The sequence below is a fragment of the Eleginops maclovinus genome, chromosome 3 (assembly GCF_036324505.1).
Source record: "Eleginops maclovinus isolate JMC-PN-2008 ecotype Puerto Natales chromosome 3, JC_Emac_rtc_rv5, whole genome shotgun sequence".
Taxonomy (NCBI): Eukaryota; Metazoa; Chordata; class Actinopteri; order Perciformes; family Eleginopidae; genus Eleginops; species Eleginops maclovinus.
This window is the reverse complement of record NC_086351.1, coordinates 14,188,312-14,216,159: the sequence shown is the minus strand read 5'-3', so window position 1 is coordinate 14,216,159 and position 27,848 is coordinate 14,188,312. Positions and strand designations below refer to the sequence as shown.

General features: G+C 41.1%; 1 protein-coding gene across 3 annotated transcripts in view; it reads right to left on the bottom strand.

Moving 5' to 3' along the window:
• ptprub (protein tyrosine phosphatase receptor type Ub) overlaps positions 1-27,848 on the bottom strand; it is a 141,759-nt gene that overhangs the window by 24,545 nt on the left and 89,366 nt on the right. For 2 of the 3 annotated variants that reach the window (XM_063878796.1, XM_063878795.1), the window contains exons 7-16: positions 27,509-27,802; positions 21,907-22,224; positions 20,205-20,314; positions 17,871-18,072; positions 15,697-15,799; positions 15,334-15,607; positions 8,090-8,126; positions 4,656-4,794; positions 3,259-3,413; positions 2,415-2,602 (exon numbers count right to left, since the gene is read on the bottom strand). In XM_063878796.1, the coding sequence (XP_063734866.1) occupies positions 2,415-2,602; positions 3,259-3,413; positions 4,656-4,794; positions 8,090-8,126; positions 15,334-15,607; positions 15,697-15,799; positions 17,871-18,072; positions 20,205-20,314; positions 21,907-22,224; positions 27,509-27,802 (1,820 nt within the window). Of the gene's footprint in view, positions 1-2,414; positions 2,603-3,258; positions 3,414-3,669; positions 3,694-4,655; positions 4,795-8,089; positions 8,127-15,333; positions 15,608-15,696; positions 15,800-17,870; positions 18,073-20,204; positions 20,315-21,906; positions 22,225-27,508; positions 27,803-27,848 lie in introns of all 3 variants that reach the window. The other variant, XM_063878794.1, reaches the window with a different exon arrangement.

Sequence of the window (27,848 nt, the reverse complement as noted above, 5' to 3'; positions counted from 1 at the left end):
GAGGAGGATATTTTAAGGTGACAGGGCATAGAAGACAAGAGCTCTCTTTCCTCACATTTGTCTTTCTTGCCTTAGTACTCAGCCCATCAGACTCCCCTTACCTCTCTTCTGTACCTCAAAATATTTTAGCTGTAGACAGAAGACTCACCAGATCGAGCACCACCGGAGATATTTAACCTCATCAGGCCTGCCGTCGTGACAGAGGGCTTCTTTTGGGGCCAAATGAGGATGATTTATTCATTTGCACAGCGACAGTGTGATCCAGATGCCTTTTTTAACCCCCATTAATTAATTTTGGAGGGTGGTGAGAAGGGCTCCTGGAGGATGTCAGAGGAGGATTGATGGCCTCCCACAGCACTCCAGCAAGAGCCATTCCAGCTAACATGGCCTATCTAAGCTCACAGTTATCCACAACATGTGGTAATTGCAGGTGATCCTTCTTACTACTCACTAACAGCCAGTTAAGATAACCAAATTACTCAGTTTTAAATACTTCACTTTGTCTGGATGAGTCATGGTGGCCTTAAAATTGCAAGAATCCAGCCCCCCTTTAAAGAAACTCAGCTCAAAGCTCTGAGTTTGAATGCATAAGCTTGCAGAACTCCTCAGTCTACGGGCTATCAATTACATTTTGTGTCTGTTATGATAGGACTTGCCTACAATGGAAATACGTTTTCTTTGGGCATAATTAGTTTAAACAGTTAATTATGCAGCAATTCCCACAAGATATTATAAAAAATGTCCAGGCAAAGATAAGCAGTTTGCAGTTAGACATCAGGGATACATTTTTCTGTCATCATGAGGACAGTAGCTGTTCTGTTACTTGTATGTTGGGCTTGAGTTTCTTCCACTAAGGTTAACTTTCAAAAAGTTTTAATAATACACTTATTTAGCCTACTGTCCTCTACCAAGTAAACAAGCTTGAACACTCTCAAATTCTTCAAGCACTTCATTCCTTGTCTATATGGTTTATAAGATCCTCAATATAGTCTTTCCTCCTCCTTCTGTAAAAATGTGGACAACTAAGGTCGAGCACTCTGCTGAATGAAGCCTGGGTATTGACCTGTCCTCATCACTGGTTGGCAAGTAGTGTTGCAAAACATTTTTTACTGATGACCCCTGGCTTCTTCAACTCCAGAACAATGCTTTCACTAACTTAAGTAGTACAACAGCTTTTTTGAACGGGCCAGTTTTCTCCGCTGTGTTATGGAGGAGTGCGCTGGTTAACCAGGCATGGAAGTACATCAGTGTAGCCACTGTACCGGACCTTATGGTGCGGAGGGAGCTCAGCACAGCTTTGTCTCGCAACTTTGTCAAATCTCCCCTATGGCAACAAGCTCTGCATGCTCAGAAAAGGAAAGAAAGAATGAGATCATGTATAGAAATGGCTGAAATAATTGTGTATTACACACGGTGACTAGCCTTAATAGCAATACTGGCAAATAGATAGGAAACCTCAGGAGAGACATGTTTGAGAGATAATACCTTCTGGTCGCCTTGAAAGCAGCAACAGAGAAGAAAACATTTTGGGCTGAGACCTTAAATCTAGGTGAAGTGAAAATAGATGCATGCAGTGCGGGTTTCTATTTAAAACATAATTTGTGGATGAGATTAAGTGGGTAAGTAGATATAGCAGCAAAAAAGGGCGTATTATTCATATGCAATAACTTGAAGTCTGAACTGAGACGATGACTTTGTGCTTCACAGAGAAAAGCTGAGTGTTTATACCTTTGGTGCTCCTGCCACAAACAGTTACAGCGTTTCACTTTTGTCTCCATAGATACAAGATATACAAATATATATATATACAGTACATATGAAAAGAATATTTGAAAGTGGTCAAGTTATTTTATGTGATCTGTTCTTGAATAAATTAAATGATTTTTCGTACTCTACTTTAAAGCAACAGTAAACACTAAGAGTTATACTAGCACACCATCATCCTTGCAATATTATTTGACTTTATAATTTATTATAGAATTCTTTATAATGGATTAGGATTATTTTAATGAAGCGTTATAAATGCATTATAGACATGGTCCTCAAAGAAAGTGTTACCCAATTTGCAAAAAGTTTCTTAAGCATAATTAGACCGCTTTTTAATTTTTGGCATGAAAATTAAAGTTAATGTAACCAAGCCTCCAACTGTAGCATTGGATTATGTATATCACCGCAGTTTGAGTGTTCTTGCCTCTAGTTAAACCACTCGCAACATGTCCGGCAAGAATGAACCAATTATACCCATGTTAAATAATAACAGTGAAGGTTGATTATTAACCAGCACAATCTTCTTAAGACACTAAGCACCAGAAGCAACACTTGCTTTTCATTTAACGTAGTCAGAGTGTAAGAGTAATAAACTGGCTATGTTGTCTTGTGCTGTGTATGACAGGAAAGTAACAGCACTCTCTCACCTCATACTCCTGTTTAAAGCCGTAGCCCTCGGCAGTCTTCATCTGGTTGATGTGCTGCAAAAGGTCAGCCACTCTGACAGCGGGATGGAGCTGCCCTGTGTGGTATGGGGAGCCTTTACGTCCACACTGGTGCCTCGGGGAGCCCCCCAGCAGGCTGCTGGCCTCGTTCACTGAACTACGGACATCACCTGCGGCACAAAGGGTCACATTTTCAATGTCAGCACGATTCCAGCTGAAGACGGTCTATAATGTAAAACATCAAACATTTTGTAAAATGTTTTGTTTGGAATTACACACGCTGGTGTTACCATTATATCTCGATGATGTTTGCTGATGCTGACACATACAGTACAGTAAATGTTACAGGTGTCGCTTTGATAAGCACACAGACGTCTTCATATTATATTTTATAGAGACGTGACAGCAGCTCTGTCTTAGATGACGTGGGAACAAGATCAGCACTTCCTGTAAAGTAAAAAAATCTGTGGTTCCCTTTCTGTCAGACTGACGATATTAGAAAGGAGATGAAGACGTACTGACAAGCATCACAAATCACTCCTTTCAATACAAATATGTAACTTCACTTCTCCCTTTTTGGCAATCTTGTGGGATTCTTCTTGTGTATCTGCTGCAGGCAGTGAATAGTTGAGGGGGAGTCGAACCACAGAACATTTTTCACACGGCATGATAATTATCTTTCAGAATGATTCAGACATTTATCGAGTGAATGAGTGACGGTCAACAAGATTAAAAAGTGAGGGATGATGTGTGTCGACTTTGAAATTGCATTGTGTAGTAGCGGTAAGCTGCCAGGTTTGTGTACACTGAGTGTCTTTTGTCTTACTGCGTGTGCCGCAGGTGTGCGCATCCATGAAGGAAAGGGCCATTCTTTCATCCTCTTGCAGAGTGCTCTGGTCTGTGAAACTGCGCTCCATGGAGCTCATATGGCTCTTCTCCTGCCGGTATGTAATGGGTGTCTTATTCATGTTCACTGGTTTCCTATTCATGGAAACAATACAGGAGAGATTGTAATAGACCAAGAAAGAGAGACAGAGAGAGGGGAAAAAAGGAAATGTTATGTTAGTAAAGAATACTATGGAGGTAAAAATGTAGAGCAACAAAGAGAAAAAATGTGATGAAGTCAAAATAACTGCTTCATTATTTTCCCTATACAGCTTATGATTGACAGCCAGAGCACAAGCATGTATTTGATGGATCACAAAACGATGGGAGAGCAGGAGGTGGAGTCACTTACGGATAGTAAGAGTAGTAGTCCCTTCTGGCAAGAGTGCAGGAGAAGAAGAAAAAAAATCAAGAAAAAGAAAAAGAGATGTAAGATGAAAGCAATGTCAGCTGAGGGCAGAATGCATTGATTACAGTGAAAATGAAATCCATCCTCCGGGGAGCTCGGCTGTGCAGGCGGCTGTATGACACATGCAAACGTACCATGCAGGTGCTGACGGAAAAACTAGTTTTTTTCCCTTATATCGAATATGTCTTAGTGTTACACTTCAAGGACAAGACCGCAAGGCTTCCTGTCAGTAAAATTTAGCAATCAATTCTCTAAGAGCGGACTTCATGGTGGCTTAGCAGAGGGCTAATGTGCAAAGTAGTCATGACTTTCAGAATCAACATTATTCAATATTAGCCGGGACGCTGTGTCAGCCGTTTAATAATGATTGCTGGAGCCCTGAGTAACTTCCCATTTGGCATGGAAGGTTCTTCAAATTTTCATTTATCTTATTTTAGTAAGGCAGGTTAAGCCTTATTTGAGATTTAAACTGCCCTACAGCTACTGCTATATAACTGCAGAGCCAGAGGTGTAGATGATGTACCGTAAACCTGCAGGATCATTGGCTAATAATCTCTTTAAGCACACCTTTTCCTTCCCAATTACCATCTCATTTAAGGGTCAGGCCTCTGCTTGGTGTGCGTAATTAAGTGGCTAATTGAATTGCATCCGCCTTTAATTAGATACTTCACACTCAGATAGGCTCAACAGATGTGAGTTGGTTGGTCTCCACTGTGCACCATAAGGAAAAGAAAACAATGCAGTGCTGGTTGTTGGTTTCAGACTCTACCCTAAATAAGCATGACCTTTTCAGAAGTTCAGCAAATATGAAAACTGATGACTAAAAGGTCCTAAACAAAACATAAAAGGCTAAAACAATATGGGAGCCGTGATGTGGTTGTGCATAATGAGGCATGATGTGCGATCAACAGTTATCAGCAGACGTTTACCCTTTCTTAATGATGATAATAATGGCACCCAACAGAAGGATGAGCACCACCAGACCTCCAGCGCACACCCCGAGAATAAGACCCATCTCCTCCGAGTGCTGGGACACCTCCAGAGCTTTGCGGTGATCCTTACAGGCTGCTAAAGAACCAGAAACACAGATGCACATGAACAAAAAAAGGCACAATGCAAATACAGTACATAAAGAAATAATGTTGAAGGTGCCAAAGAAATGATTCATAGTAAAGTCTAAAGCAAAGAGAGTGTAAAATTGAATGCAGACATGGGAAAATAGAAAACTCACAGCTTCAAAGAACTTGAATGAATTCAGAGTTGTGTTCTTTTCACACAACACTACAGACACTCACAGTGCTTATCACGACTGCTGTGAGGAGATCCACTATGTAATAATGGTCTTTTCAACGTCAAGGCTACATTTCTATACCAGTAGTTATTTCCTATACTTGTTAAAGATGAAAGAGACACGTGAATAAAAGAAGTGAAGCCTGAAGGCAGACAGCGATTGTCCATGCTGTCCAACCCAACAAACCTGCAATCCTGAGACATACATAAGGATAACTTGTGCTTTGACAAGCAAAATGATTGGTTTGTCTAAGAGGTTTTAAACCAGCTAAACTTTAAAAGATGTATACCGATGTTTACAGAAATCGAACTGAGTTGAGAACATAAACAGATTGCAATAAATAGATGTAGAAGAAGAAACTATTTTCACAGGATTTGCAAATATGTCAGTCCAAGACAAGAAACTCATTAGCTGAGACCCATTAGTCATGTACAAAAAGGAGCAATTCAGCAGTTGTTCTTCTGTATCTATTGTTAAGTTGTAACAATGTGTACAATAAGACAGTAACAATAACCTGACGCCTTGTGATATTACAATTGCACATTTCTATGCTACTGTACATGTACTACACTGTTGTGGTAAATTTCTATTCAATGTGTAAAATAAATATATAAAGTGTATTTTTTTCTCCCAGTAACAAGTCAGCCACAAAGGCCTACAGTACAATCTCAAGGTGCCTGAGTGTCTGTAAACCTCTGGAAAGGTCGTTATCATAATAGCAGGTTATTCATTTCTCTGGCATAAAGCTTCATACTTATGTAAATGGTGCTGAGCACTTTTTTTTTTTTTGTCTTGTTGTATGGGCCCCACTGATCTAGTTTTTCTTGAGTGTGTCAGCCTGTCCTCCAGGCCTTAACAACCCCGAAACTAGCCATTCTCAGCCTATTGGAGCTGGAAAGCGACAGAAGAAGTCACAGCGGGCCTGGGGATATAGTTGTATCTTGCAGCCTGCTGGGGAAGAATCAGATCTGGGGCAGGGAAAATTAAAACGGAGCCATGTTTGAGCCCAACTATCTGCAGCCGGGGGCATATACCAGGGTGCTTTAGAACCCTCGTACCAAAGATGAAAGTAGCACAATATTATTTCAGAATTTGGCGGGTTTTAAAAATCAATGATGGGTGTTTGGCAAATGTGAATGGAGACAATTAGTCATTGGCTTGATATAAGAAAGGATCTTTTCCTTCTATATATGCTCAGGATGTGGCTTTTGATTGCTACCTCCATGATTTATGTTGTTCCAAAAATGTGACATTTGTTTGTGCTGCTCAACCTACAGACAGCTCATCTGAAAGGTATACTTTACTTTGCCTGAGTGGAAGGAGGCGGTTTAGTCAGACCGCATAAAATATTTTTTTATAGTTCATGTTCACACACACAGACACGCTATCACCCAAATATATATTGTAACTGAACATAACATAGAGTCCATCCCAAACAGCCACAACTCAGCACTTGCAGTTAATTTTCTTCTGTGACTTCATTTAAAGTGACACGTACACATGAAATACAGGGATGCCTTTTATTGCCGAGAAATGTAGATGAGGAGGTGAAAAATCAATTTCAGTTTTCTGACATTTTGGACAGATAAGGCGGTTTTGCCACATTTAGCCTGGAAATTTCTATTAAGCCAAACACGAGCATGAAATAGATTTCCACATGAATCCCTGCACCTGCCAGCTGCCCGATGGTGGAAATTGGCACTTAGAGGAGAAATGGAAGTCTATTGTTGTGTTGAGCCTGCCAGAGGATCCTTAATTAAACTGTCACCTGGAAGTTGAAATGTAATCTCCAGCTTTGTTATCCAAGCCAGAATCATTTGCCTCCACTTTGCTTGTGATGTGCTGCTTGATAATAAGGGCTTAGGACCCAATGATGCACAGGCTATGTAAATGGTAGAGGGAATCATGGAGTTCACAAACAGCACCAACAAAAAACTGACCTGTCACACCTTGAAATTGGAAATCTACGTGATCATTTCATTCCTATGAATATGTCTTTTTTTTTTTTTTTTTACTAAATACATCATCAGGGATGTGGCTGATGTAAATCCGACAATCTTAAAACATAACTTTACATTGTGGGCTTTTTTCCTCCTTTTACTTCCGTCTCTCTATGTTGATTGTATTAAAATGTTGCTTATTTATCATTTTAACTTTTAGTGCTCCAGTGTGCATTTCTTTCTTCCTTTCTTTGCTTAGTGTCAAAGAGAAGAGGCGAGAACACTGTAAAACTGCATTGGCGTGTGAAAGCATAATTAATCAATGCCCGACCGGGTGTCTGCGTGGGGCAGATGGAGTGAGGCACTGAGCTGAAATGGCTGGCCTTGCCTTTCAGCTCTATGCTTGAGGAGAGTCTCATCTCTTTTCGTTTTTCCCTCTCATACAATAAAAAGGCCTTCACCAGAGAAAAGAAACCCGCCAAGACAATTTACTTGCAAGGCTCTGCTTACTGTTGCGGTGCTATGATAACTATAAATACATGACTTTTATTCACCAAGATCTGACAGTGTGCAACAGCAGGACGGGCTCTCCTGCCAATAGGACTTAGAGTCAATTTCCCTGCCCTTTTCATGTCCCTGTGAATCCTTTAGCTGGAGGTACATAAGATGAGGGGGTGGGGTTAGACTTTCTTATACTGATAGGCCAAAGTAACTCCATCTGGTAGTTTTGATCTTGAAGACCCTTCTGGACCTTTTTGAGGTCAAAGCCCTCAGATGTAGCAGTCTAGCAGGCTGCTGATGAGAACAAAGAGACTGCCTTTGATATAGTGTGTCCCGGTGTCTGCCCCCAAACAAACAGGATGAAAGCCTGACCCTTAATCCCTCCCCGGTTGTTGCCCTTCTCTCAGAGGCCCGCTGCTAAACAACAAGGACCAGTCAGAGAAAGCTTCTCCAGGTCCACAGCTTTGTACTTGAGAAATAGGTGAATAACAATGCAGGGTACAATAAACTAAACAATACCGTGGAAATGACATTCTTAATTTCTTATCTTGGAACAATGACAATAGGCAATGCATAGGAAATTCATTCAAGGTCACAGTGTTTGTGGGAGGAGATATTCCTGTTGAATTACCTTTGCGAGCAATGCGGATGCAGTTTATTCTTGATTCCTGAAAGATAAAGAAACACAGACATCAGTGGGGGGGGGGGGGTGTTATTTTGCATTTTGCATAAAACAGATGAGATGAAAGAAAATAGGATAGTCTGTGTTGCCGAGCTAAGACACACACACACATACATCACGCTGGAAAAATGGCCACAGCAGATAAGAAAGACACTTTCAGTGAACATTAAAACATGATGTTAGACAGTAAACAGGTGAGGACCACAGCTGGAATCACACTGCTGTCAACCCTCGCTGCTGTTACTACCCTCTGATTAAATATTCAAGTGACTAAACATGAGTGGGTTGCACTACTCCTCTAAAAAAGAACAGCGTAAAGTGTTTAGAGTCCTATTGACGACGTGAGGTTACAAAATGTTTCAAATCTGAGAGCTGTGGTGAAGTGTTTGAAAAGGAGATTAAAGATTCTTGCTGAAGGAGAAAATCCGAGCGTTGAAAGGGAGAGCGCATAATTAAAGGGAGGGGATTCAGACCAGTGCACCACTATAAAAAGGAATTAATTTTATTCAAATTTCAACTGATGACATCTCAGTATTATGAAAAGGACCTTTGTCAAACAGCACTAATGAGATCCAACACTGTAATCCAATTCCATCCAACCACTTCTTGGATGAAATGCATTATCAAATTAAGATTTACAGATGCTAATTCAGGCATTATGGGACAATTATGGAAATGTACCCATTCAGAAATGAGCAAAAAGCACTTTCCTCAAACTCCAGTTAAATTGCTTTTTTAAATTATATATTTGATTGAAAATCCATTTCAAGGTGACACATATTTAAACAAGTTCTTAACCTTTTTTTAAATCTTCTTTTTTCATGTCTGTACTGTGAGACTGAAAACAGAAAACAGGTAAATAGGCTCATATACTTTTACCTGTACTCAACAGTTTGAATAATACTTAATACTACATGTGTTTAGTGGTTTAAATGTTGGTCAAATCCATTGTAGTCATAAACAGCACATTGCTCACTTTTATTTAATAACTTTTTCTTTCGATTTTTAAGGTATTTTTTGAGTCGCATCACATGTTTTGGGTATTTATTATCAGTCGTGGAAAGTAAAAGATGTACTCAAATACTGTAATAATGCACCATTTTAAAGTATTTGTACTTCCTTTTCTGCTACTTTCTACTTCTATTCCATAACAAACACTACTTTTTTCATCATGAACTACTGAGGAACTGTTCGCATGATTACCACTGTTCGCCTGATGTATCACTTGCAGGGACCCAAAAAATGTTTAAAGACTGGAATATTTGACCTGCTACTATTATATCCCTTGCATCTTGGGTATGTTTAAGCATGCATTATTATCTCACTTTCAGCTGGTCGGCTCTTGTTATTGATGAAACTGATCTATTTGACACTACTGTCTGTCAAATTGTAATGATTGTAGGTATTACTTCATGAATTTTACTTAACAGACTTTATGTGGTTTGTCTTTGTTTGTCATGCTTTGCTTTCTGATATTTTGTTCATGTATGTCTGTGAGATGTTGCTTTTGTCGGGAGCCCCTTTAAAATGAGATGGTGCATCTGAAGGGGTTTATCCTAATAAATACATTTCTGTATTCATGTATACAGTGAATTCTTGAATCCTTGATGAAGATATTTCTTATTTTCAGTGAAACTGAACAGCCTTTTCTGCACTCTGATATTAAGGCAGATCTTATTTGGAGTGGGTGAAAATAAATATTTCAAGTCAAGAGGTAGTATTGCTATTTGCATGACAAAACTTGAATTGCTGCTCTGCAGTTTCATATAATGTATCTCCATTTATAATAATTACATGCTTGTTTTAATTCATAATTATGAATCAAAGCGCATTTCTACCAAATGTTTCTCTTTAAACTTGAGCTTTTGAAATAAATGACTCAATTACAGGAAATATTTTCTATCAAGTAGTAGCAAATTCATCTGAATCCCCATTACTGTATGGAGACAGCATTATAAATCTTTATTCATAACAAGCTTTGGCAAATCACAACAAAGTATATTAACATCATCATCTACTATAAATTATAAGAAAAAAAACAAATGAGCTTTTTTAATGGATATACACACATTTGTGAAGCATGGACATCTGAATGGTTGTGTGCTGGCTCAGTGGAAGCCATGACACGTCTGTCCTTGCTGTGCCAGTATACCTCCACAGTACAGTGTGTGTGTGTGTGTGTGTGTGTGTGTGTGTGTGTGTGTGTGTGTGTGTGTGTGTGTGTGTGTGTGTGTGTGTGTGTGTGTGTGTGTGTGTGTGTGTGTGTGTGTGTGTGTGTGTGTGTGTGTACGACTGTGTATTTGATAGTGGTAAGTGTAGAGGTCATAAATGACTATTCTGTGGCCGGCAAAGCCACTGTCTGTGCCCACAAGCACCTCTTTAGATGAATCAATCAAAGCAATTAGAGGCCTGACATTTACTCTCCAGATAATTAGCATGGGTGAATGCCAAATATTGTGTCCCATATACTTTTCAACTAATTCCACTGCTGGAACTTAGCATTAGGTACAATGTTGCTTCCCACAAACACAATCCAGACAGGACACACTTTGATTTATTGTACTGTAAATGATGAACTTAAGAAGGCTGATTTTTTAAAAAAAAATTTAAGGTGTTCAGGGTGCAGAAACCTTGCCGTAAATACAAATGTTATAACCACTTCCACATGCAGATTCTCTTATTTGCATTTGTTTATTAAAGTATATCTGTGACTGCTTTCAATGCCAGGAGCCCTTTTACTTCAAGAGCAGAGACATGTCTATTCAAACTTATTCCACAATGAGTGGGCATAAGGTAATTAGTTTCTCTGTATACAATCCAAGAAACTACTACAACAATACCCCAGAGTACATGAATATGCTGAATGCATTTATGCTTCCCTACAAAATCACATTTAGAATGCTAAAATCCTCTATTTTTGGCCTACATTTCTGTGACAGAGAGAACAGAGTGTTTAAATTTAAAAGGACTGAAATGCATAATTGCACACGGAAGATAGGCAAGAAAACCAAACACAAATGAAGATACAAAATAACCCTAAGGAGATTATGCAAGTGCAACATTCCAGTCCATACAGGCTGCACGAGCCAAACCTCAACATCTGTTTTGTGGTTCACACAGACAGTCTAATTATCACTTGTTCAATGTTAATAATGTCATTAAGAGGCAAAGAAACACATCAATGCCAAACTGTTATTTGTTGGTCTGTTAGCTTAATTGCTGCCGTGTTGTGCTCTTTAATGTTATTTTTCTCTATGTAGTTAGCACTTTGTCATGTGTCAGTTCATGCTGCCATAGCCCCTCAGCTGTGCTCAACAGAATTGAGCCAAATCAAAAGCATTTAAACTGACATCGTTTTAAAAATAAAGAAAACATTCATGCACCACATTGCACCAAGTCACAAGACCTTGAATTGAACACTGATCCTAATATAAAGCAGAATATTTAATTATGTGTTTGCGGGACATTTTTTGGATTAAAATCATTTTATGCTGCTATGGAAATCAGGTTCCTGCACTCGCTGTATTTAATCAAGAGGAATTGTTGCAGCCCTGCAGCACCAACACAGGACTGATGCCCAGATTACGATAGTGACTGCTAATGTATTTCCAGGCACAGGCAACAGTGTCTGAGAGACCGGGGACAGTGCTGGTTGTGTGATTTGGCACTGTGTCTCCACTCATTGTGGGTCACGGATCCTGGCCCCATGCCAGACAAAACAAAACCTAATCCCATCCGCTGGTAAAGCCAGGCCTCCCCTATCTAATCCCATGCTTGGTAGCCTAGTTGTGTGAAGTGCTCACACTGCACTACATCCGTGTGTTTCTCCACTGGGCTGGAAAAAGATCCTCCTGGTGTTCAAGGGATTTTAACCACTAACAGGACGTGGAAAGTCAAACACCAGTAACCCAGCTTCCATGTTTCTATTCCCAGATGACGATCACACAAGGCTGCGTAACCCACGGCAACAGTTCTCAGCTCCAATGCCACTGTCTGTGGATATTAAAGCGGCAGCTTTCTACCTCTGATCATCTGCACCTGTGTCCAATTATCTTTAAGTAATTGCCTCACCCAGGTAGCATTTCTCCCTGTAATGGAATTTGGGAGGGTAATGTGGCGTCCTCTGGGTATGAATGGGGAATGGAGGGCCTTGTGCAGTGATATCACCCGAAACACAACAGTGTAAAATAACATACTGCTATCTAAAGGGGTTTACAACCAGGATGCACCAAGAGTTTTTGTTATGTGGACGCAAATGCTAAAATAAAAGCTCCAAACCTGGTTTACCTTGATCGAAATTCACTTGATATTAAAAAAATACTCAGCTGATTAGGTGCATAAAGAAAGAGGAGAATACAAGGACAATCGAGAAAGAACCTTTGAAAAATAACTTGATAAACAGGAGAAAAAAATAGTAAAGATGAAGAGCATAGAAAATAAAACCCGAATAAAGTGAAATGAAGAACCTTGTTGAACCTGAGCTCTAAGTAATCCATGCAAGTCATTTCCAGTTTAGGACAGACTTTCTTTGCAGAAAATATCTAAGCTTTTGAATATCAACGTAAATCATCTTCAACAGTTACACTGCCTGATCAATGTGTTCATTTAACAACCCCATTCAAAGCACAACTGCTCTTTTCAAGGGTTGTGAGAACAGACAATGCGAACTGTCCTAAAGACACCCAAAGCATTAGTAAATACAGATACTCATTAACAAGATCATTATTCTTATCTCTAAAGGTCACACCCACAGCACAATGTTAGTTTGGATATTTCTTTCAGTGGGTTTGTATGAGGTAAGCTGTAGTCTGTGAGTGTATTTACTGTAGATGTCGGTTGCTCTTGGCACATCCCCAGTTTGGAAAAACAGACAAAAGGGACTGAAATGGGAGCAAAGCAATGTACTGCTGTGGACAGAGGCATCAGCTAAACATATTATAGCCATCTGAAAGAAAGACCCACCTAAGAAAAACAATATCAGTTTAAGTGTGTGCTATATTTAGAATATCCTACTAGCTGAACCCTGCAGGCAGGCAGCTTTTCCATGGGGGAACAAACACTGTTTTAAGACTCCATTGACAAAAACATGATTTTACCTTGCAGAACATAGAGGTTTCTGTGCTACCCTTCCCTCAATAATTCCGTTTTGGTTGCTTTGTTGTCTGAATATGATTGAAAAACCTTTTAAAAAGTCAGATAATTACACAAATAAACTGTCCCATCGAGGCAGCAGTAGACAAGTAACTATTGCTGCAAGATAAAATACAGTTTTTGTCAATGGAGTCTGATGGCTTTGAGGAGAGCATACATATAACAGCCTCAGTTCCCTGTTGGAAACGACTAAATAAAATATTCTCAAAATAGAATACACTTACAGTGGGGCAAAAAAGTATTTAGTCAGCCACCAATTGTGCAAGTTCTCCCATTTAAAAAGACGAGAGAGGCCTGTAATTTTCATCATAGGTATACCTCAACTATGAGAGACAGAATGAGAAAAAAAAATCCAGGAAATCACATTGTAGGATTTTTAATGAATTAATTGGTAAATTCCTCGGTAAAATAAGTATTTGGTCACCTACAAACAAGCAAGATTTCTGGCTCTCACAGACCTGTAACTTCTTCTTTAAGAGGCTCCTCTGTCCTCCACTCGTTACCTGTATTAATGGCACCTTTTTGAACTCGTTATCAGTATAAAAGACACCTGTCCACAACCTCAAACAGTCATACTCCAAACTCCACTATGGCCAAGACCAAAGAGCTGTCAAAGGAGACCAGAGACTAAATTGTGGACCTGCACCAGGCTGGGAAAACTGAATCTGCAATAGGTAAGCAGCTTGGTGTGAAGAAATCAACTGTGGGAACAATTATTAGAAAATGGAAGACATACAAGACCACTGCTAATCTCCCTCGATCTGGGGCTCCACGCAAGATCTCACCCCGTGGGGTCAAAATGATCACAAGAACGGTGAGCAAAAATCCCAGAACCACACGGGGGGACCTAGTGAATGACCTGCCGAGAGCTGGGACCAAAGTAACAGAGGCTACCATCAGTAACACACTACGCCGCCAGGGACTTCAATCCTGCAGTTCCAGACGTGTCCCCCTGCTTAAGCCAGTACATGTCCAGGCCCGTCTGAAGTTTGCTAGAGGGCATTTGGATGATCCAGAAGAGGATTGGGAGAATGTCATATGGTCAGATGAAACCAAAATAGAACTTTTTGGTAAAAACTCAACTCGTCGTGTTTGGAGGAGAAAGAATGCAGAGTTGCATCCAAAGAACACCATACCTACTGTGAAGCATGGGGGTGGAAACATCATGCTTTGGGGCTGTTTTTCTGCAAAGGGACCAGGACGACTGATCCGTGTAAAGGAAAGAATGAATGGGGCCATGTATCGTGAGATTTTGAGTGAAAACCTCCTTCCATCAGCAAGGGCACTGAAGATGAAGCGTGGCTGGGTCTTTCAGCATGACAATGATCCCAAACACACCGCCAGGGCAATGAAGGAGTGGCTTCGTAAGAAGCATTTCAAGGTCCTGGAGTGGCCTAGCCAGTCTCCAGATCTCAACCCCATAGAAAATCTGTGGAGGGAGTTGAAAGTCTGTGTTGCCCAGCGACAGCCCCAAAACATCACTGCTTTAGAGGAGATCTGCATGGAGGAATGGGCCAAAATACCAGCAACAGTGAGTGAAAACCTTGTGAAGACTTACAGAAAACGTTTGACCTCTGTCATTGCCAACAAAGGGTATATAACAAAGTATTGAGATGAACTTTTGTTATTGACTAAATACTTATTTTCCACAATCATTTGAATATTAATTCATTAAAAATCCTACAATGTGATTTCCTGGATTTTTTTTCTCATTCTGTCTCATAGTTGAGGTATACCTATGATAACAATTACAGGCCTCTCTCATCTTTTTAAATGGGAGAACTTGCACAATTGGTGGCTGACTAAATACTTTTTTGCCCCACTGTACCTCCAAAACATTTTAGGTGGCTAAAATATATTTTGTTGTTGCCCCTTTCCACAGACGTATATTGCTTTGCTGCCGTGCTGTGCCTTCTATTTGCGTCTCTAAACTGGAGGTGTGCTGACCTAGATCCAGTTTATAAACTGATTTTGGATAGTGAAGAATACATCATACAAACCCACTTCAAAACATCCAAACTCACCCATTAAAAATCACTCACCCCTCTGAAGTTGCTCATAGCCTGGAAGTAGACAAGGTAGCTCTTGCGTGGGTCCAAAGGGCTGTTCCAGTAGCCGTTGTAGGTGTGATTGTCGCCCACAGTGAAGGGACTGGCCTCTGGGATGCTGCTGGGCGGCAGCTCAGCTGTGTAGTAGTGTGGTGTACCTCGGGCCTGCGCCTCCCCGTGGGACATTGGCAATGGGAAACACTCCTGAAGCCCCAGCTCCCTCTTTACTTTCTTCACCGTTTCCTCTTCAACAACCACTTGGTATGTGCTGTAACACAGAAGGGATGTGCACCTTTAATTAGCCATGTTTGGTATAAACAAAAGATCAAAGACGTACAGATGAGCAGATCTTCCCACCTGACAGGGGCCCCTCTGCCTTGGGCGGGGCGCAGCAGGACAGTAATGGTGCTCTCTGTCTCGCTCAGGGGGGAAGGCATGTCTCCGTAGTCAAAAGTGGGAGCTGAGTACACAGAAACAGTCTTTATAGTACATGTTCACACACAATAACACACATATTGACTTACCCAGTGTTCATTTGATTCAATTTAAATACAGTCTCATAAACGTACATGTTCAGCCTCTCAATATCTTGTGAAACTGTCAGACCTTAAAGAGCCCTCCTTTTCCCAATGCTAATAAAACAAGTACCCATAATCTTATAGTCAGTAGAGTGTTTCACTTGTAGTTGTCTTCAATACAAGGCCAATTAAAAGTTATGTGTGTGACGCTGAATTAAACGGGTTGCTCATTTGAGAGGATTTGTCCAAAGTTGTGCTCCTCCCTAGAGATGTGGCGGCGCATTTCTCTTTATTATCAGTAGTCAATTTGTAAGGACGACATCAATGTAATAAGGTGAGGCATTAAAAGAAAACTGAACTTGAATTTGTTGACATTAAATTAAAGGTCCATTGTGGTTTGAACAACTTAAAAAGGGTTTGACGCTTCTGTAAGAATAATCAATATATTGAAACGGAAAATTAAATGATATAATTCACTGTTTCTCGACGGACCGGATTGCAGTACTTTTGGTCGTACCAGTTGTTATTGTTTTTAGCCTCACTTAGCATGTAGCTAATAGTATATTGTGTATATGAGTAGAGGGAGAATGACGCATGGAGTTACATACTAAACACACCATCTCTAACTCTCACTCATTAACGCTGCAATAATACTATTACGTGTTTAACCAATAAACCTCAGAAGAATTGTATAATAGAATATCATAAGGGGAAGCTTCACGACTACGTCACCAGATGTTGACAGTGACTTCATAAGAGGGCTAAACAGAACGTGCCCTAGACCAGCCTCCGTCAACGTCAGCCAATAGAAGAGACGGGGATATGCCCATATGACAACAACAGGCCAATAGGATCCGGCCCCCGTTGGGAGAACAATGGGAGAAGACGGAAGGACCGGAGAGTAGAAATGCATGATGTAAACATAAGATCGAGGCATTTTCCATGCAGCTGTAGACAGATTAACTACTTCAAAGTGGACTGTGGTCAGTGACATGGGGAAGGACCACAGCTGTGTTTCCTTTGTGGACTTATCATATCATTGTATTAATAAATGCTGTTAAACTTGACGAGAAGCTCCTTGGATTCTATTTGCCTATTCCTTTCCTCAAGATTAAGAACCCAACACTTTTCTGCCAGATTGAGTCTGTTTGAAGGATGATTTTGTAGCACACGTCTGAACGCAGGTAAGCCAATAAGGCAATGTGTGTTGTTGGATACTCTGCGGTGGGTATAGCTTGAAGATGCTGACAGTAGTATCTGTTGAAGGTGTTCAGTGTTTGCTAGCTGTCAGTGCAGATTTGAGAGAGGCTCAGTGTAAGTGAATGTTTTGCACGGTGGGCCAGTGGAGGAGGTTGAGGATGATCTGCAAAGACTTTTGGAGTCTATCTGTGGTCTGGCTTTATGCCAATGTCTGACATACAGCCAGTAAGCAGTGATTGTGCTCTAAATCTATAATTAAACAAACCGGGCCTCTCTGTAAAGAGACGGAAGGAGTGAGTAAATGTGCGGGAGTGGCTTGGCGTTCATAAGAGGTGTAATACCATTCCTTAACAAGCACAAATGCATCATTAGGAGGAAATAGAAACATTGAGGCTGGATATCTATCACCAGTAATAAGCTTTGGGACTCTCGGAAGTGACACTCTAGTCCCAAGAATGTACTGCATTTTTCTTTCACACATTATACACAACAGTGTCCCCACTGTGGTGTTCCTCTGCTTCCTACAAGTTAATTTATGTCTTGAGAACTGCGAGATGACAGCAAGTCACAAGTTTGGTGAAGCAATGGAAAATAGCTCCTACACTAAGGGAGCAGTATTTTTGAGAGAAGAAAGCTGCCGAGGTCAAAAGAGAGAAAACCTGAAACCTTATTATAGCACACAGTGAGTGAAATCTAGCGGTGTACCGGCATGATGCATCAGTGCTGCATGTTTCTATTTCTATTTTACAATTGTACGAAGCTTTCTCGATAACTCACAAGCATAGATGCTCATTCAGTTGTCGGTGCTAATACCTGAGATGTTGGTGGTGATTTCAGTGAGAGCTGTCTGCCCAAAGCCCTTGACTGTGCGTGCTCGAACTGAAATGAGGTAAGTTGTTCCCGGATGGAGGTTTGAGAACATGTGGTAGGTCTCATTCTTCAGTTTGGATACGGTTCTTCTGGGTCCCGGGACGTTGATGCCAGGATCAGACGATTCGATGCTCTGGTAACTTATCTGTTTAAAACAAGATGGTCTCAGGGTCATATCATAAAACCTCAGCACTGATTTTATGCTTCATTATCGCAGCTGCTAACACATTTCAAGTAATAGATGCATGCTGATCTGCAGAGGGCATTAACTCAAACGGCTCTGAGATAAGAATTCATTTTAATGTTTGATTAATATGATTCACTCATAAATTAATTGTGTTCTTCAAATCAATGTGTGCTAATTAAAAATGGGTTTATAGTTTTAGATGAATAGGACTTGATTGGCATTGGCACTATTGAATCAAAGTCATACAACCTCCTTTTTCCAAAAATGATTTGAGTGTAATGTGTTAAGGCCATTGACTGAGGACACCCCACGGTATAAGTCAATTCAAATGTTCAAACCAATAGGGCTACGTGTTGATGAGATTAATTAACTCTTATTTACATTCAAGTATTGCTGTTCACGAATGCCCTCAAAATCTTTTATAAAGTTTTTCCTTGAGAGTTGATTTGCCTCGCTTCCACGGCACTCTTGAGATTTTCCACTTATGCTCTTGGAAAGAGAAGAGAGCCAAATGAGGCGACCTTACTCTAATCAGACAAGGGTGAACATTTCCCTTCATTGAAGGAATGGACACACTCACTAAATTCTGTATAATGCTCCTACGCATGTGATACACGCATACATGCATGTGCACCCAAGGCACACTGAAGATGCCACTCCAAAGAAAAACCAAAGGCTTTGCTGATTATCATAAGAAGAGCTTAATGCCTGCTCACGCCTCCTTAGTGTGAAGATAGAATTATGAGCCATACAGTGACTAAACAGAGACAAACCTCTGTGTTTCCTCTACAAAAGCAGACACAAAAGATACCCAAGTGCATGGACCAGTGAGGAAGGCCTGCAGGACAGCATGGTGGTCGATGGGCTCAGGCAGAGTGGTCAATGGTTTAATCTGTGAGAAATGAAAAGGCTTTCTAAAGCTCTGTAAGAAGTCCTATGTCAGCTGGAAGAGATCAACACATTACAGGGGAAAAATATCCTGAGCAGCCTTCATTTTATATGTCAGACCTAAAATCCTATTTAATAATATCCTTGAGGCAGCATTGCAGAGAGCCAAGGAAAGGAGGCTCCAGGATAGGTAGGAAGCCCGCTGATGTCTCACCACAGACTAATCCAAAATCATTATAGGGCTGAACATAAGGCTCAACAGACACATGTGAGTTATCTATTAATGACACAGAGCTCTATTTTAATGGCACAAGACTAGTGTTAAGGGCTAGGCCTTGTGCACAAAGTCAGTCAGAGCATATTCGAGCTTCACTGCAATTTTCACTTATGCATGCATAGCGCAATATGCACTCATGGGTGGATTATAAGACAATGGGCCCCCATGGCACAGAATTCCCCACCACCTGACCCACATAGTATCCAAAGTCATTTTGTTGCAATGAGTTTGCCTCGATTTTGGAATTTTGCATCTCTTTGTAGACATTTTGCCATTTTTTCGGTCTATTGTTTCTTTGTGGACATTTTTTGGTGTCTTTTTGAGTGGCAGGCTGTAAGTTAATGCCAAGCCCAGCTACTTTGGGACCATGGCTCTGTACCTGACAGACAGGTTTAGTAATCCATCCAAGCATGCACTAAATGGTTTGGTGAGGTAGAATATAAAATGGAGCAGAGTGTTTTTGTGATTAGACACATGTCTGTAGTGTGCACATTGCAGTGGCACTTGAAGAAAAGAGCTCAGAATTTGAGGCAAAATAAGTGTTCATCACTAAGTGCCTGCTACGTGCTGTTGGAATACCAAAATAAGCAGTGTACAGTTATAAGTTCCTATTGGCATATACTACTACAATGTTAGGTATGTTTAGATTCAAACCCAGTTGTCCAACTAGCTTTTTACTCACAATAGTAAACCTAGCTTAAGGGAACGAATGACAATGGCTTAGGGAAGTATTTTTAAAATGTAAGTTGTTAGTCTTCATCCTAAAAGGGTTTCCTTTTGCAAAATTGTAAAAGAAAAATACCTTTTAAACATTATATTGCTCTTCCAAGCATCTAAACTAAGTGAACAATTAAGCTAACACTGTATAAAACATTTGTTTAAAGACAGGACAGTGAAATTCGACAGAGCATCCCTCTTGGCTCACCTCATATTGGGTTATAAGGCCATTGGGCTCCACAGGCTCCTCCCACTTCAGGAAGATCATGTCATCCAGCGGGGTGAAGGTGAGTGACTCTGGCGCAATGCCTCCGGGAACTATAAGAAATTGTCAGAACAAACATTTGTTGTGGAAATTGAAGTGCTAATCCCACAGTGAGCCTCTCCTGTCAATATCACAGAAGTGAATGTCACTGCGGCTCAGAACACAATGCACCACATTAGACACTCAGACAGCCCAAAGCAGCAGGCAGAGACCATCAGATAAGAACACAGTTAATTTATGATCTGCATCAATTATGTTACCACAACACAGACAAGAAAAAGAACATCCAAGACGGATTCTATCCTTGGCTTTGAAAGTTTAGTTAAGCATATGGATGAATGTGCCTGGTAAACTTGTTTCTGAATAGCAGTGAAAATTCAACAATAGACTCTTTAAAAGTTTTTTTAGGCCATCTGGTTGCAGCCCCAGTCCCCATGGTCTGTGTGATGATTGTACAGAAGAAGACTGTAATGTGAGATTCAGGCCTGGGGCTAAAACAAGAGCCAAACAGCTGAGTCGACTGTTATTTTTCAATTGAGCTAGTCTGGAGGACAGAGTTGCTTATTAAGGCTTTTGAAAAATGCTTCATAATTGACATGGACTGTATATTAATATATATTTATTTTTAATTACTTCGGAAAAAATAGCGTGTCCTCTCTCTGTCCTGATATTTTTCTGTCTTTCTCTGTAAAGCGTATTCTCTTTCTAGAAAATCTTGTTTGTTTTGAATTTTTTCCTCAGCTGAATTGATTTCTCCCTCAACTGACATGCAGACGATGTGCTGCGGCACAAAGGAATAATAGGAGATAAGAAATAAGTACAAAATCCTATCTCAGGGTTGCCAGGGACTTAGATATAATGTTTTCTCTTTTATGTTATTTTCGTCTGAAACTGAAATGGATCTTTTGTATTGCTGATTCAGCCTCAGTCTGATGGTCACCCTCTCTCTATTTTGTTGAAGAAAAACAGAGGAGCTGTTGAATGTTTGAAAATGTTGAGAAAATTCACCAGCTTGAACCAAAAGTGACTCATATGAACCTGTATATTTTGTACACACGTGGTGCACTTAATTTATGTATTAAAATACTTTGAAACTTTAAAAATAACCATCAAAGAATAAACCCAATGTGACAGAACAAGTAAGGTTATGGTTAGTCCCGGGTCTGATCAGTCTTTAGTCTAACATTTACCATGAGAATAGTTAAACAGTTTGAGGTATTCCGGTACATTTAGACGTCACACTCCTCCAAAATAGTTATCTAGTGTCATTTGATCATAATTTAAGATAAGACAATGATAACTCTGAGACTCACTGAATAAAGATGGTATATAAAAACACTTAGTTACCAGTTTACTAAGAAAAATAATGCCACCAATAGAGCTACAATATCTCCTCACTAAACAAGGTTATAATGTTTTTGGCGTAAAACTTTTAATGCAGGTAGGATTTAAGATGTTGTATTAGACTACATTAGAAACAATGACTTCGACCGAATTAGACGCAATGGTGCTTTAGTGTATATTATTGTTAGGAGTGATTATTTTTCTCAAAATGTTTACCATTTTGTAACAATGTTTTCCATTTTTTGTTTTTCTGTCCTGTGCTTCCAAACTATCTTTTCGCTAACCTCCTTTATAGACTTACTGTCCTCCTCGGTCTGGAAAGTGACCTCTCTGCCTTCTTTCTTCCCCTCTGGGTTGGCAAGTGACAGACGGACATGGATGCCGTGGTAGGGTGGCAGATCACGCAGCGTGAAGCGTGAGGCATTGTGTTCCACAGCCAGGCACTCGCGCACTGTGGTGTTGTGCCCCCCACCACCTCCCGCCGTGGTGTAGCGGTAGCACAGGGACACTGAGTATGTGTGGCAGCGTGTCAGGTTGAACGCCAGATTCTCCCACTGCAGAGACAACTGCCTGGACTGCATATCTACGGCTGTGAGGCCCCGAAGTGCACGCATAGGCTCTGGGAGGGAGGAAGATTGGAGAGGAAAGATAAAAAAGAAAATTGAGTAACAAAGATAGACAAAAACAAATAATACAATTAGAAAAGGCCTAAAGGCCAAACACAATTTTTTTGAGAAAATTACATTTGTAAATTTGTTTTATTGAGGAATATTTGATTTCAGACAGAGCAATGGACATTTCGACTCACATCCAGGACTACCCTGGCTGTTTTCACTCGTGCTCGTCCTACATGCTGCCATATTGCCGTGCCACAACATGGAGGTCGACAGTTAGCTGCCAGCACAACACACCCACAGCCCCCAAGTCAGAGCGGGAACTCATGCCAATTGCGCTAATTAATCTGACAGGCTGTGGGTTGCCATCCCACTCCCACCAGTTCCCGCCTGTATGTTGCTGAGCAAATTCACTATCCAGTTGTACTTCTATGCCCTAAGGTTTAATCCACACACAGAAATGCCAGTGTTATACAAGGGCATTCACTTCTGCTGGTCACTTTTACTGATGGGTCATCGCGATTGCATGTTGCATATTTTTAGAAGGCACAGAGTTAATTCTGGTCACTGCCAGGTTAACCCTGACTTAAATCTGACGAAAGGAATAACAGTTCTGTCTTTGATATCTTCCTCAAATGTAATGGCTGGCTGAAATACACAGAGAGCCTCTATACACTGAAGCACAGACAAGGCAGTGTTCAGGAGGACGTCGGAAACTAAAGAGAGGCTGACTTAAGCCAAGGACATCCTCAGTATCAATGGAGGCATTTATCAGTGGCCATTATTAACACAGTCAATCCCTTTTTGTCAAGCAACATGCTACATAATGTACTGTAATGCTTCATTCTTTTAATAGTCGGTGTTGAGTAATGGGCCAGGGAGGCAGGGATTGACAACAGACATATGGGGTACAGGAAGAGATCAGTGAAGTTTGAGGTTACTGGCCAAGGTCTTCATTTCTTTACTGATTTGCACACTTGGGATTCTTGCTGCAGCTCAGATAACTGGAGGGAACTGAAATAAGGTGGCTAATGCATAACAGAGTAGGGGCTAATGCAGTAAAACAAGAAGCATTTATAAAGATGTATCTGAAAGGTACCTTACTCTGCAGCTGTGCAAGGACATACTGTATGAGCTGTATAACATTATTACTTCGCTCAAAGTCTTTATTACTCACTTTTCTCTTCCTTCTTTCGCTATTTTAAATGAACCACTGCTCAAACACACATACAGTTGAATACTTACATGAAATACAACAGCCCCCTTCTCAGAATCCCACTTTCTCACTTATTACTGTGGTAGCACAGTTATTTTAAATTGAAACTTCTGCAGTCACTATCTTTCTCTTTTAATTTGCTGTCCGGCATCTCATACTGTACTAGATGGAAATATGACCAGAGCATTGATCTGACCCTCATCCGGCTAATGTGACTGCGGATAAATGTGCAGGCACAGTAATCGCAAAGTAGTAGACTGCAGCCCAAATGAAATGGTAATGCTCCATTGTTCAGTGTGGCTAAGGATTGTCTTAATGGTGCAATTGATAGTCTGCACAGTCTGAGAGCTAAATAAAGAGAGGCATTTAACTGCTGAGTTGATGAAAGTGCCGCCAAAGAGGCCACAGTGTGCTCATTGTGGCTTTTCTCAAAGTGGACATTTGTGCCAGCCCCATCCTCTTGCCTCGTCTTATTTTTGTGTATGCTATGGGCACCCATTCTCTGGCATCCTGTGGAGTGAAAACTGCAGCCGCCCAAACTTGGCAAAAGCCCACTGCCCCATGTTGATCCTTGGAGATTGGACGTTAGAGTAGATGTGACAGGTTCTGGTTTATTATCCCTCCTAAATCTGTGACAAGGGACGGCAGCAGGCAGAGCGGAGTTGCCTTAAAACAAGTGCATCCATGGAGGAGATCTGCATTGACTGTGTCACACGGGAAAACCACATGTATACAGACAAGCACACCATGTACCCATGTGTGAGCAAAAACAAGAGCACACATAAATCCAAACAACCCAAATGTAAACACATAGGGAATTCTGGCTCAGAATGGAAGACATGATGAACGACATGCCAAAAGAGGCAAAGCACTTGTGTTCCTAATGTGCCTAATTTTAGTCAGACTACAGGGCTGGCTCTCTCTGACAGACCCTGAGCATCATGAGCAGGAGCTTTCCAGAAGGTTCAGTGACCCAGCAGCAGGTGGAAGCCCATTAACGTGGTTTGGGGACCACCTGCAGTACAAATCCTAGCCTCTCCTCTGTGATTTACTTGAGGGGCTTCAAGCTGTGCTAATGCACCGTGCTGATAATCACAGCAATGGCTCATCAAGCACACCTGGATGGCCATCAGAGCAAGGCAGAGACCATGTTCACATTCACGGCCATTAGTTTTACAGCTACTGCATGAGGACAGCTCGGCTCTGTCAGGATGTGCATGTGTACAGTGAGGTTGGCTAGTTAACGTTTTTGGAGAGGAAGGGAAATATTCAACATGACCAATAAATGAGTGAGATTAGTCACAGTAGCGAGACACAGCTTCTGGAGAGGAAATTCACTTTCCTCCTCAATACAGCGATGGGTTCAAATTTCCCTTCTGTTCACTGGATAATTACTACCTCCCTGAAATCACTGCAACACGCCCACCATCTATTTTCTCCCGCTTAAAACCTAATCAGGCCAACAGCGAGGAGGGACGATCAAGATTCAGCGGTGGAATGTGGGGTCAGGACGCAGAGTGTCGAGCAGATGGTTTGGAGGTTGGGTCGGAGGGAGCTCTGTGAACCAGGTGGTGATTAGGAGTCTACTGCAGGGTCAAGAAGGTGAGATACACGAGGTGGAGGATTGCAGTGTTGCAGCATTTTACAGAGCAACAACCTCAGCGGAAACACTGATAGAGCCAAGCAGGAATCAATCAGATGTAGCTGCACCAAAAAAAAAAAAACATATTCAACCAGACAGAAGGACTAACAGCAAATTCAATTTCACCTATACTTGCTATTTATTTAACTAGTACTGCATCTAAATGCCCTGTTTAACAGCTCAGCAAACACTGCAGTATTACTTATCCCACACATGGTTGAACAAGCTAATGTCCCAGTGGTTGAAATGTAAATACATCATTAAAGGCTGAGTTTAGTGACTTTCACAACACCGATACGGCAACTGTGAAAGCAATTTCCGTACGCTGTGGATCCTCTCTCGCTTCACCTCTCGCACATTCACATGCCTCATTTTTACTGTTTCAGTCTCTCAATTTGAAAAACTACTACTCGTCTCCCACACACACACATACTCCCACACCACAGCCTTCCCTCACCTCTTCCCTCTCCTGCTATCAACTTTTTGTACAATTTTATTGAGAATTTTCGTGTCTCTTGAGGTTGGCTGGGGTGTGCAGGAAGGCTGTGAGCTCATGGCACCCTGATGAATGGGGGGGTGTCTCTGGCTGTTGAGGAGGAGAGTAGCTTTAATATGTCATTGGAGACGGGGCCAGGGAGGCTCTACTGAAGCAGGGTGGGGAGATATGTGAGGGATGGTGTGTGGCAGGAAGAGACCGTTGGGCATAGGAAAGAGTGATGACCATGGAAGACTCAAATCCACAGACTGCCTTTGGGTAACACAAAGCTCTCCATTTCGGGTGCCTGAGAGCGCTATGCACACATTGCAGATGCAGGCAGCGGTAATGACTGACTGCATCTCTGTTCGTGCATCTGCATCGACACAGTTCTCTTTGTGCTATATGCTTGTACATATATTTAAAAGGGGCTGGCATCCCGCTCATCTCCCTGGGTGTTCTGTGTCTGCACAGTGACAGATGACAGGGGAGGCGCAGACGTGAGCAGGGAGTACAAAATGTGGAATTTAAAAAAAAGCCTGACGGGAAGAAAAGCTTCACCTTAATGACGAATGATCATTAATATTAAATCATTTATATCTAAATCGGTATTACTGGAGTGTCAGCTGTAACTATAGTTTGAGGGGAAAGTCTTGTTTTGGCTGCACAGAGGCGGCACAAAGCAAGATCATTATGGCGGAAATATTTACTCTTAATTAATTTAGATTAAAAATCTATAAGAGACAACTTTATTTTGATAAATGATTCATCGTTTTTGTAAGTGTGAAATGGCGACACAGTCATATGTGACGATTTTTTTTTGTCATGTATGCCAGTGAGCTGAATATCATGTGGATTTAATTGGTTTATCTTGGATTGTTATCTTTGTGTAGTGTAATTGATATGTCTCCAGAGCTGTCACCTACAAATTACTGTAAATATATTGTACAGGCTAAAGAAAAAATGCTATCCTCTAAAGATACCAAAGAAGCCTGCCCGCTTTAGGGTGGCCACAGGAGTCTGTTATCTTTTAAATAACCGTCAAACTGATGGTGCCATGCTGGCAGCAAAAAAAATCCCTCCCCCCGCCTCAGCTACAGAGCTCAGAGAACACAGTGATAGCAAAAGCGCTTTTTCTTAAAGATAAGTATATGCAACGACTAAGTCTGTCCGTCAGCTCCTCTCTGATTGAATTGTAGCAGATTATCGTGACAGATGCAGCCCCGTATAATAAAAGTCTCCGTAGACTTAATGTGTGGCTGTTGGGCATCAGTACTTTGAGCTTTAATTCCAGTGATAAGGTCAATTATTTTATAATTCAGTTCAAAACAAAGTCACATACAGGTGAATTTGGTGGTGTGTTTCAGCTTGTAGTGTCATAGCAGATACCGACCAGTTAATAGCAGTTTGAAGTAACAACAGCCCTTTTATGTTTTGAGTTGTTAAAATACTCTATTAAATGACTGAGTGTGTATGTTGATGATGGTACTCGCCTGGACTAAGACTCTGAGCTTTATTATCTAACATGCCCTGCTATCAAATGATGCTATGTGACATCAAGCACCACCCTCTAATACATAAGGGCAGCAGTTACTGACCTAAAGGTCTGAAGATGATTAGAAGGATAAGAAGGAAAAAGGTAGTTTACAAGAAATGTAATTTGTTTGCACCTTTTTTGTATATATACAAAATAGGTGCAAACAAATTACATTTCTTGTAATATACTGTATATATATATATATGTATTTATGTATGTGTGTATATATCATCTCAGTATTGTAAATACTAATAGTGTAATAGTAGATGTTTCTTGTTCTCTGGACTTGGAAAAGAGATCTTATTTCTATGCGACTGCCTGGCTAAATGAAGTAATGATTCCTTTAAATCCAAAAAGGTTGTTAATCTCTGCTTTAGGCAGCCCCTCCCTGTCCAGTGGTAGAGGGCGTCCGAACTCACCTGCACATTTGGTCCTGCTCACAAGAGGCGGTCCTGGGGGACCAGTTCCTCCCTCCCCGGGCCGAGTCAACAGCACACTGATGTGATACTCTGTGTCTGGCTCCAGGTGCCACAGCTTATAGGTGACCATGTTGACTCCGTGCACCTCTGACCATGGAGACTGGCTGGCGCGGTACTCAATCTCCTTCCTGATAATGGGGCCATCTCCCAGGATAGAGTTGGTGTTGAGCTGGATGATTAGGTAAGTGGAGCCGGCTCGCAACAGCTGGGGTGGCGCAATGGGGGATGGAGGTACTGTCAGAGGAAATAAAAAGCATTGTTTTTCGTTTTTCTGTCCAAA